The sequence below is a fragment of the Nannospalax galili genome, unplaced genomic scaffold (genome assembly GCF_000622305.1).
Source record: "Nannospalax galili isolate Female #2095 unplaced genomic scaffold, S.galili_v1.0 scaffold786, whole genome shotgun sequence".
In the NCBI taxonomy this organism is placed as follows: domain Eukaryota; kingdom Metazoa; phylum Chordata; class Mammalia; order Rodentia; family Spalacidae; genus Nannospalax; species Nannospalax galili.
Genome location: NW_008355774.1, coordinates 738847 through 751022, shown reverse-complemented (window position 1 = coordinate 751022; position 12176 = coordinate 738847). Strand labels below are relative to the sequence as shown.

The following is a 12176-nucleotide window of genomic DNA, read 5'->3' as shown; positions in this document are numbered from 1 at the left end:
GGTTCAAGGCCAGCCTGGTCTACATAGTGAGTTCCAGGACAGCTGGGGCTTCAGGGAGACCCTGTCTCAAAAAAAAAAAAAGACCAAAATAAATTAATAAATAAAATTAAATTAGTTAATTTGGGACTGGAGAAATGACTCAGTGGTTAAGAGCACTTACTGCTTTTTGCAGGGGACCTAAGTTAGGTTCCCAGCATCCATATCAGGTGGCTTACAACCACCTGTACTCCAGCTCCAAGTATCTGATCTGATATCTTTTGGCCTCTAGGCACTTGCACACATGTGATACACAAACACACACACACATAAAAATAAATTAGTGTATGTATATGTGGGTGTATGCATGCCATAGCATACTTGTGGAGGTTATAGTACAACTTGTGGAAATTGGTTCTTTCCACTATATGGGTAGGTAGTCAGACTTGGTGGCATGTCAGTTTACTGCCCCAAAAATTTAAAAAAAAAAATTAAGATTTTCCCTCCCTCCCTCCCTCCTTTCTTTCTGTGTCTGTGTACATGTGTGCCAGTACCTGAAGAGGCCATAAGAAGGTATCAGATCCTCTGGAGCTGGAGTTATAGGCAGTTGTGAACTGCTCAGTATAAGGCTGGGAACTGAACACAGCTTCTCTGCAACAGTAGCAAAATGCTCTTAATCATTGAGCCGTCTCTCCAATCCCTAATTCCTCCCTCCCTCCTTTCTTTCTGTGTCTGTGTACATGTGTGCCAGTACCTGAAGAGGCCATAAGAAGGTATCAGATCCTCTGGAGCTGGAGTTATAGGCAGTTGTGAACTGCTCAGTATAAGGCTGGGAACTGAACACAGCTTCTCTGCAACAGTAGCAAAATGCTCTTAATCATTGAGCCGTCTCTCCAATCCCTAATTTCTTTTCTTGTTATAAATTAATATATAAATGTTCTATTTTTTGCATTTATTTATTGTGTGTATGTATGCATGTATATGTGTGTGCATGCACATGTGCAGAAGTCAGAGGACAACTTTTGGGAGTCAGTTCTTTCCTACTATGTAGGTCCCTTCTACTATGTAGGTTGAACTCAGATTGTCAGGCTTGGGGCAAGTGCCTTCACCCACTGAGCCATCTCACCAATATAAATGTTTTAACGTAACCTCTAAAAATACCCTTGGTCTCTGGAAAACAAAGCAAGGGTTAACTAATTTAGCTTTTACCCAGTTCTAAAATAATTATTTTTTGTGGTTTATTTTATACAGGTATTTCTGTGCTAGAGTTTGATAGAAAAAAGAACTACTTACTGAGGCTTTCTTGACATAGCGATGTGGGGGGATTCTCGATCTGCTAACAGAACAGGACCTTTTCGGTAAGTACTAAAATTTAAATATTGAAATTTTCAAGTATTTCAATTATAATTATATAGTATAACTTTTGAACTACCATAAAAGCAGATATTTTCTTTCTGGAGAAATAACTTTAACGTTTTAGAAGTACAAAGTATTTTTAAGTTTCTAGTCATTTCTAAAGTGATTGTGAAAGTGTATTCCCTGCATGCAAAGTGTTTTGTCTGTGTCTGCCAGCCGCCCCCCCCCCCTTTCTCTCTCTCTGAAGTTGGGGATAAAACCCAGGGTCTCCTTCATGCTTGGCAAATGCTTTGGCTCTGAGCTATACCCTCAGCTCCTTGTAACATTTCCCAAGTATTAAAAATATGCCAGAATCCTTCATTTATCTATTTTGGTTTGTTGAGACAAGGTTTCACTCATAGCCCAGACTGGCCTGAACTTACTACATAGCTCATTGGCATTGAGGTTATGGCGATTCTTTAGCCTCCCGAGTGTGAGATTGTAGGTGTAAGCCACTATTTACTTTTGAGATGGGATTTTGCAGAGTGTCCCAGGCTTCTGATCCTCCTGCCCCAGCTTCCCAAATACTTGGGATTGCAGGGGTATACTACTGCTCCTGTCTTCCTCATATTTTTTATTCTTTTTATCTCTTTTAGCAGAGCAAAGCATACTTGGAAGCTAGCAAAATGGTTGTACATAAATGTTTATAAAAGCTCAATTAAGAGGCAGGAGAGATGGCTAAGCATTTAAGAGCACTTGCTGCTCTTCCAAAAGACCTGAGTTTGGTTCTCAGCACCCACATTAAGTGGCTCACAACCTCCTGTAACTCTAGCTCCAAGGGATCTGATCCTCTGTTCTGACCTCCACAGCCACCTGCATACACATAGCTTACACACATATAGACACAGACACATACACATAAATAAAAATAAAATCTTAAAAGTGCCATTAATTTCAGTAATTTTTTTCTGGACTCTAGAACTGTGTCTTGCTAGAAACATTGATGCACTTTTCTAAGCTACGTGTAGTTTTAGTTGCTATTGGATACAAAGATGAGTGGAGAAGGTGGTATTACTAGTTATAGATCAGTTGTACTTTAGATTTATAGGGAATGGCTTAAAGAAATTTATGTGTGTGTCTGTGTCTGTTTGAGTGTGTGTCTAAGCCAGAAGAGGGTGTCAGATCCCTTGGTTCTGGAGTGACATGCAAATTGTGGGATGCTAAGCTTGTTACTTAGGTATTGGATGTAGTTCATACTCTAGATCTAAAGCTTGAGTAGCAAGTGCTCTTAACCACTGAGCCATCTCTCCAGCCGGCCCGCACCCCCTTTTTTTTGAGCTATGGTCTTGTTTTAAGCTTGTCTCAAACTTGTGATCTTCCTGCTAGGCATGGTATCTTATAGTGTATTCTGTGGAATTGGGATATAGAAGCAGGAAGATCAGGAATTTGAGGCCAGCTTGAGCTACATGAGACCCTGTCTCAAATAAATAAATAATAAATAAATAAATAAATAAAAAATTAAAACAAAATAACCCTTGTGATTCTCCTATCTCAGTTTCTCGAGTACTGGGATTATGGATATATACCACCATGACTGGAATAATTTATTATTATTATTTTTAATTTTTAATTTATTATTTTTATTTTATGTGTATGAGTGTATTGCCTGCATGTATGTGAGTGCACCCATGTTGTGCAATGCTGCAGAGGTCAGAAGAGGGCTTCACATTCCCCTGGAAGTGGAGTTAAGGACGGTTCATAGCTTCCGTATGGGTGCTGGGAATCAAACCTGGGTCCTCTGCAAGAGCAAGTCAGTGCTCTTAACTGCTGTGCCATCTCTCCAACCCCAATTTATTGTTAAGTTTAATGACTAGTACAATAAGCAGTGAGGATAGTGGGTGTGTGTATGTGTTTGCTTTTTTTGTTAGGGTCTTTTTGAGACAGGGTCTCTCTGTGACCCCAGCTGGATTGGAACTTGTCATGTAGACCAGGCTGACCTTGAACTCACAAAGATCTGCTGCCTGCCTCTGCCTCCCAAGTGCTGGGATTAAAGGCATGGGCCACCACGCCTGATGGTAGTATTTTTAAGACTTCCGTACCTAAGGAGGTGGTGTATATCTGCAACCCTAGGACTCGGGAGACTGAAACAAGCAGATTGTAAATTTAAATCTGGCTTGGGTTACACTGTGAGTTTCAGGCCAGCCTGGACTACAAAGTGAAAAGTTGTCTCATAAAACCAAACAAAAGGGGCTGGAGAGATGGCTCAGTGGTTAAGAACACTGGTTTTTCTTGCAAAAGACCCGGGTTCGAATCCCAGCACCCACATGGTAGCTAACAGTTGTCTGTAACTCCAGTCCCAGGGGATCTGACAGCCTCTTCTGACCTTTGCGGGCATTGCATGACAGGGGTGCACTTACCTACATGCAGGCAATACACGCATATACATAAAATAAAATTTAAAAAAATGTTTTTTAAAAAGTTAAAAGAAAGCTGGGCGTGGTGGCGCATGCCTTTAATCCTAGGCAGAGACAGGTGGATCTCTGTGAGTTCAAGGCCAGCCTGGTCTACATAGTTCCAGGACAGCTGGGGTTACAGGGAGACCCTGTCTCAAAAAGACCCCCCCCCAAAAAAAATCTTATTTATATTGCATTTCATTCATTGTAAGCATAATGTAAAAATTTTTTTCTTTTTGGCTTTTTGAAACAGGGTCTCATGGAGCCCAAACTGGCCTCAAACTAACTAACTAAAAAAAAAAAAAGTTAAAAGAAAAACAACTGAACGAAAAGATGGGTGTAGTAGCATGCACTTGCAATCTTAGCTCTTGGGATGTGGGGGCAGGTAGATTGGGAGTTAAAGACTCTAAGGCTACATAGTTTTAGGCCAGTTTGGGCTCCATGAGACCCTGTTTCAAAAAGCCAAAAAGAAAAAAAATTTTACATTATGCTTACAATGAATGAAATGCAATATAAGTGAGAAATATTTATTTATTTATTTATTTATTTATTTATTTATTTATTTAGCTGGCCTGGAACTCACCATGTAGACCAGGCTGGCCTTGAACTCAAAGAGATCCGCCTGCCTCTGCCTTCCAAGTGCTGGGACTACAGGAGTGTGCTATCACGCCCAGCTATAAATGAGAATTTTACCGTTTTTTTTTTTTTTGGTATATGGCAAAGTAATCTGCCCTTTAAATTTACATATTCAAAAGTATTGATGTAAAACTAAGTGTTGGGGCTTGCCCTGTAATCCTAGCACTTGGAAAGCTAAGGCAAGACAATTGCTACTGAGATACAGAGTGAGGCTCTGTCTCAGAAGCCCAATTTTAAAAAGTACCAGTGAAAGAAAAATTAAAGAAAAGCAAAGAAAAAAAACCAAACAGACTGAATCAAGCATGACGGCACATACTTGTAAACCCAGCTTTTGAGGCTAAAGAAGGATTATGTGTTGTAGACCAGCAAGAGCTACAGAGACTACCTCAAAACAAAAGCAAAGCAAAGTGAGGGGCTCAAGAGATGCTTAGCAGTTACAAGAACACTTACTACTGCTCTTCCAAATGACCGGAGTTTGGTTCCCAGCACCTACATAGGGCAGCTCATAACTGCCTATAAATCCAGGGAATCTTATGCCCTCTTCTAGACTGAGGCAACTATAAATACATATACACATAATTAAAAATAATTAAAATTTAAAAACCCCAAACTAAAACAACAACAAAACAAAGTGAGAAGGAAAAAAAAAAGGGGGGGGGGAGTGCCTATTCTTCAATTGAAACTTCTATCACTAGCACATTTTATTTGGATTAGAATTCTACATAATATTATAATTTAAAGTCTCAATCATTATTCTGAAACTTGAGGCTTTAATTAAGAAAATTTTTGGGAAGAACTTGTTTAGAAAATTATAATATTTAGTAAAATCTAGTGTTTAATGAAGAGTCTTTACAGGAGTCTTTAAATCAATGGTGGTAATGCTGAGAATAATTTTGTTTTCAAAATACTAAGTTATGGTCAGCAAACTATAGTCTATGGATTTTTTGTGTGTGTATGAATCCTTTTGAGGCAGGGTCACCCTGTAGCCCTAGCTGGCCTGGAACTCACTACATAGACCAGGCTGGTCTGGAACTGAGAGATCCACCATCCACCTGTCTCTGCCTCCCAAGTGCTGGTGCCCAGCGACCTTTTTTTTTCCCTCTTTTTGAGACTGGGTCTCCTTGTAGCCCCAGCTGTCCTGGAACTCACTATGTAGACCAGGCTGAACTTGAACTCACAAAGATCTGCCTTCCTCTGCCTCCCAAGTGCTGGGATTAAAGGTGTTCGCCACCACGCCCCAGTGACCTTTTTTTTTTAGGTATGTGCCACCACACCAAGCAGTCTTTTGACTTTTTGTAAATAAAAGTTTATTTTGTTTTGAGACAGTGTCTCTTTGTGTAATCCAGGTTGGTTTTCAACTTGCAGTTCTGCTTCAGCCTTTCAAGTGCTGGGAGTAAACATTCATTGGAATATAGCCATGTTCATTTATTTACAAATTGTGAGTGGTTGCTTTCATATTGTAATAATGGAGTTAAACAGTTGTGGTGGAGACTGTATAGTCTATAAAGTCCAATATATTTACTTTTGGCTATATATTTACTATCTGACTCTTTATATAAAGAGTTTGCAAAACTCTAGTCTAAATTTGTATTTAACATTTAAAAATATTTAGATTAGCTGCAAAAACCTAGAGACCTGAATTTTCTCCCTGGAAACCCTTGTTAATGTGGAAGGAAAGAATCAGCTCCACAAAGTTGTCCTTTGGCAAATGATTTTAAATATTTTTTTAATTCTAATTTGATTCTGTACTTCTAAAATTTATTATTGGAAAATTATAATTACTATTCGAATCTTGGAAAATATTTATTTTAAAGTATTATGTTATGAAATTAATGTTTTTATCACATTTATAAAAATATTTAGTGGGGCGTAGTGGCACATGCCTTTAATCCCAGCACTCCGGAGGCAGAGGCAGGCAGATCTCTGTGCGTTCAAGGCCAGCTTGGTCTACAATAGTGAGTTCCAGGACAGCTGGGGCTATTGGGAGACCCTGTCTCAAAAAGACCAAAAAAAAATTTTTTTTTAGATTATAGTCTGTTATTTATGGATAATTATTTTGTAGGTTAGGCTATTTCTTATAGAATTAAGGTAGTTTAGATAACCATTCAGAAATGGTAGGTAGATTTGGTCTACTGCACAACTTCTTTTCAGAACTTTTTTTTTTTTTTTTTTTTGAGGTAGGGACAGGGTCTACCTGTAGCCACAGCTGGCCTAGAACTTGCTATGTAGACCAGGCTGACCTTTACTTCACAGAGATCCACCTGCCTCTGCCTTCCTGGTGCTGGGATTATAGTCATGCGTACCCAGGGGAATCTCTGTGAGTTCAAGGCCAGCCTGGTCTGCATAGTGAGTTCCAGGACAGCTGGGGCTACAGGGAGACCCTGTCTCAGAAAGACCAAAGAAAAATGTTATCTTGCAGGAAGATGATTTATTTCATTTTGAAACACTTTTCATAAATTTGTTTATATATGGTTTAAAATAATTTCTATAACCATTGTTTTATAATAATAAAACTGTTTCTTGATTAGACTCCATAAAATATAGATGAAAGAACCATAGTATAGTGGGTTACTTTAGAACTGTTTGACTTAGGAGAGTAAGATAATCCTTAGGCAGTAGTCAGAAACAATGTTGGATGTGTTCTGGTGAGAAAATATATAGATTTAGATGTCTTAGCACTCATCCCATGAATGTCTGAGCAAGTTTATGTTTTTCAGAAAGATAATTAGTAGGACTTGAATAATATGTAAATAGGGAGACACTGTGATTAATGGTAGCATTCTAATATTAGTGTTACTCTATTTCCTATGAAGAACATTTAAACTTGTTCCTCTTATGAACCACATAGATATAACTAATGTTAATGTTAGTGGGAACAAGTAGAAGTTATCATGTTCTGAAAACCCATTAAGTGTGTATATATATCATTCTAATGTTTAGGTTAATGTTAAATTTCTGATACTTTAAGAAAGGGTTTAGTGGTGCTAGGGAGCTGACTCACTGGACAAGAGTGCTTGCTGTGAAAGCAAGAGGATCTGAGTTCAAATTCCTACTAGCCATACAAAAGCCATGCATGGGGCTGGAGAGATGCCTCAGCAATTAAAAGTACTTGCTGCTCTTGCAGAGGATGGGGGTTGATTTCCAGCACTCTCATGGCAGCTAATAATCATCTCTAACTCCAGTTCCAGGGTATCTCATCCCCTCTTCTAACCTTGAACACTCATGCATATAAAATAAAAATAAATAATAAAGCCATGTATGACTGCATGTATTTGTAACCCCAGTGTTGGGGGATGGAGATAGGAGGATCCTTGGAGCTTGCTGACCATTATCTTATCTGAAATGGGGAGCTTCAAGTTCTGAGAGAGCCCCTGTCTCAAAGAACGAGATGCAAAGTGATAGAAGACGCCCCAGTATCTTACTCTGGCCTCTGTATAGATGCACCCATGCAGATGCACCCTCTCATGTGCACATACAGCATATACACAACCTGTCCCCATAAAATAATAAAATAAAAAAGAAAGAAAGGGTTTAGTATTACAGCTTTTCTTATGAGTCAGTTGTCCTTTGAATTTTATTTCGGTGATGTAGTTTGAGCTCAGAAGTGTCTTATGATAGAACCTGTATTTTTTTTTTTTGGTCTCTTTGAAGCAGGGTCTCCCTGTAGCCCCAGTTGTCCTGGAACTCACTATGTAGACCAGGCTGGCCTTGAACTCACAGAGATCTGTCTGCCTCTGCCTCCCAAGTGCTGGGACTACAAGCGTGCACCACCACGCCCTGCTAGAACCTGTATGTTTTAGGAGGAGAGTTGGTCTTTATAATCTTGATGCTCTTGATGTATTACTAAATAGGAAATAACCTTTCAATCACTTTGCTTTCCTTCTTCATTTTCATCAGGCCCTCTCTGGGATCCCCAAGTGCCTAATTACCTACTTAGGTTCCTTGATCTTTTGGTTTGTTGAGACAGGTTCTTATTCTGTAGTCCACACTGATCTCAAACTCAAGATCCTCCTGACTCAACCTCCCAAATAATGAGATAACAGGAGTATGCCAGCATGGATAGCTATTCCCTAATCTTTGACCAGAGCCAAACTGTGCCAAGTGTTCTGGTAATTGAGCAAAGATGTTTGATGGTGTGAAAGACTGGGAAACTCTTGTTTATTTCTTGAGTTCAATAAACTGATTGTACAATTTCAATACTATGAGTATTTTAAATATACTTTGTTACTATAAAAAGCATGTAGCCGGGCCTGGTGGCGCATGCCTTTAGTCCCAGCACTTGGGAGGCAGAGGCAGGCGGATATTTGTGAGTACGAGGCCAGCCTGGTCTACATAGTGAGTTCCAGGACAGCAGGGGCTACAAGGAGACCCTGTCTCAAAAAAGACCAAAAAAAAAAGGCAGCATGTGGCATTAGAATCTAGTGTCAGCTTTTTTATTTGGGACATAGAACTAATGCCTAAAGATCTAATGCTGTCTCCGAATTCCTTTCAGCTTTTTTCCCCCCTCTTTTGGATGGTTTAGCTTGGCTTAGCTGACTTAACATGCTTTGTGGCAAGATTCATGCTGCCTTCTGTGGTACTCTTGTGTAATTATAATAGTAGGACTGGACTGAGACCATTTCTAGATGGAGCCACTGTAGAAGTGGGATTCAGAAGCAGTAAAAGTGATATTTAGCTGATGAATAGTGATGTGCTCCTATTGGTGATGTTGATATACAACCAGTTTTCCTTTCTTTTTTGATGTGTGTTCATTGTGGTTGAGTGGTATCCATACTGTAGATATAACATATTCTGGAATGATACTCCTGGATGCAGTAATGAGAAGGACACTTCTTGAAACTTCTTAGAAGAAATTTTACACTCCAAGGCTGGGCATGGTGGCTTATACATGTAATTCTAGCACTCAAGAGGCAGAGGCCAGGAGGATTGCTTTAAGTTCAAGGCCAACCTGGTCTATATAGTGAGTTTCATGCCAGCCAGAGCTACATAACTAGACCGTTTCTGCAAAACAAAAGAAAAACAAAATTACATTGATTTTTCTCCCCTCCGCCCCCCTCGCCTCCTTCTCTGATCTATAGTAATCATCATGTTGACCTTGGAATTTTAAGTTCCCTGGCTGTAGGAAATGGGAATTTTTGTAGTATGTTACCATTATTAGCTTATCTGGTATTGCACATTTTCCCTGTTGCAGGACTGGGTGAAAGCTTTTTCTGCAGTTATGTTGAAAACCTTGTGTTGACTTAACCTTGTGTTCTGAATTGAGAGCATAATAGTTACTCAGCCACCTCATCTTAAAATAGCAAAACTTGCTGTTTTCTATAGATCTAGGACCCTGTTACAGAACTCTACCCCTTCCCCAAATGTTTACAGAAGAATGTGCTGTGATTAGAGAAGAATATGCTGGTGTGTAGATTTCAAACTCTCTGGACAATATGAATAACCCTGTCTTTGTTTCTACAGTGGGAGCCAAGAAGAAAGGTTTGCTCCCGGGTGGAACAGGGATTATCCTCCTCCTCCCCTTAAGAGTCATGCTCAAGAGAGACACTCTGGCAACTTCCCTGGCAGAGATTCACTTCCCTTTGATTTCCAGGGGCATTCAGGACCTCCCTTTGCAAATGTAGAGGAGCATTCTTTCAGCTATGGAGCTAGAGACGGACCACATGGTGACTATCGAGGAGGGGAGGGACCTGGACATGATTTCAGGGGGGGAGATTTTTCATCCTCTGAATTCCAGAGTAGAGATTCATCACAGTTGGACTTCAGGAGTAGGGACATACATTCTGGGGATTTTCGGGATAGAGAAGGACCACCTGTGGACTATAGGGGTGGAGATGGTACTCCTATGGATTATAGAGGTAGGGAGATACCCCATATGAACTACAGAGACCCTCACACTGACTTCAGAAATAGGGATGCTCCTCCATCTGACTTTAGGGGACGGGGCACTTATGATTTAGATTTTAGAGGCCGAGAAGGAGCCCATGCTGATTTTAGGGGAAGAGATTTACCAGATTTAGATTTCAGGTCCAGAGATCAGTCTCGTTCTGATTTTAGGAATAGAGATGTATCTGATTTGGACTTTAGGGATAAAGATGGAACACAGGTAGACTTTAGAGGACGAGGTTCAGTTACTACTGATCTAGACTTTAGGAATAGGGATACACCACATTCAGATTTCAGAGGTAGACACCGTTCCAGGACTTACCAAGATTTTAGGGGCAGAGAGGTAGGACCTTGTATGGAATTTAAAGACAGGGAGATGCCTCCTGTGGATCCAAAACTTTTGGATTACATTCAACCCTCTACACAAGAGAGAGAACATTCTGGTATGAATGTGAACAGGAGAGAAGAATCTACACATGATCATACAGTAGAAAGACCTGCTTTTGGAGTGCAGAAGGGAGAATTTGAACATTCAGAAACAAGAGAAGGAGAAACACAAGGTGTAACCTTTGGACACAAGTCTCCATCAGACTTTCAGAACAGCCAAAGTCCAATTCAAGACCAAGACAAATCAAAGCTTTCTGGAGGTGAACAGCAGAATTCAGATGCTGGTCTATTTAAAGAAGGTGATTTGGACTTTCTTGGCCGACAAGACACCGATTACAGAAGCATTGAATACTGTGATGTGGATCACAGATTGCCAGGAAGCCAAATTTTTGGCTATGGCCAGAATAAGTCTTTTCCACAAGGCAAAACTGCTCGACATGCCCAGCAGGACCTTCAGGTATGTTGAGGTGGTTCATAAAACTTTCTCATGGGTGAAGTGTAGAGTCAAAGACCTTCAGTTCCTCAAGCCACCTTATACAATCACTAAAAAGCAAACTGTTTAAATATCGGAGGGCTTGTGCCTCAGATCATATTTTTAAAAACTTAATATATTTATTTAATTTTTCTGTGTATGAATATTTGAAGGCCTGCATGTTTGTAAGTATCCTTGTATGTGCAGACCTTCAGAGGTCAGAAGAGGGTGTCAGATCCCCTGGAGCTGGTGTTAGAGATGGTTGTTAGCTACCATGTTAGTGCTAGGAACCAAACTTGTCTTCTCTGAAGGAGCAGCCATTGCTTTACTGAGCCAGCTCTCTAGCCCCTCAGATCATATATGGTATGTATGGTTAATTATTATTTTACTTTATTGTGCTGATTTAAATGCTCTAGAATTATTTGGTTTCAAAGTATCTCACAACTCTTGTAGTTTTTGTGATGGAGGATTTACTTTCTTTTTTGGGGGCGGGGCGGGTCTTTTTGAGATTAAAGGTGTGCCTCCTGTGGATCCAGCTGGATTTACTTATTTAGAAAATACTTAGAAGTGTTTTCACAGTCATGAGGAAATTCTGTTAATGTTGTAAGTTTCCTCTTGTAGCTAATTTATCCTTTTTTTTTTTTTTTTTCGGTCTTTTTGAAACAAGGTCTCCCTGTAGCCCCAGTTGACCTGGAGCTCACTATGTAGACCAGGCAGCTAATTTATCTGTTAAGTTTCTCAAATCTGTTAGGAGAGTTTGTAATTTAATTATGAAAGCTATCTTTTTATTTAAAAAAAAAACAAACTTCTTTATTTGAGACAGGGTCTCTCTGTAGTCCCAGCTGTCCTGGAACTTACTATATAGACCAGGGTGGCCTTGAACTCACAGAGATCCACCTGCCTCCTGAGTGCTGGGATTAAAGGTGTGTGACACCATGTATGGTCCGTTGGTTTAAATCCATGAGGGGGTATAGCATCACTCGGATTGTGTCCAATGGCCTTTGCAGGAAGATTGCTTCAGAATTTGGCACGAA

At 39.9% G+C, this 12176-nt stretch overlaps 1 protein-coding gene across 5 annotated transcripts in view; it reads left to right on the top strand.

The window, feature by feature from the left end:
• Positions 1-12176, top strand: part of Rbm6 (RNA binding motif protein 6) — a 127853-nt gene that overhangs the window by 12421 nt on the left and 103256 nt on the right. For 3 of the 5 annotated variants that reach the window (XM_029556137.1, XM_029556136.1, XM_029556133.1), the window contains exon 1: positions 1228-1334. Coding sequence is in view for 2 of the 5 variants with exons in the window: in XM_008853153.2 (XP_008851375.1) it covers positions 1291-1334; positions 9861-11127 (1311 nt within the window). In the remaining 3 variants the exon portion in view is untranslated. Of the gene's footprint in view, positions 1-1227; positions 1335-9860; positions 11128-12176 lie in introns of those variants that run through there. The other 2 variants (XM_008853153.2, XM_008853154.3) reach the window with 1 other exon arrangement.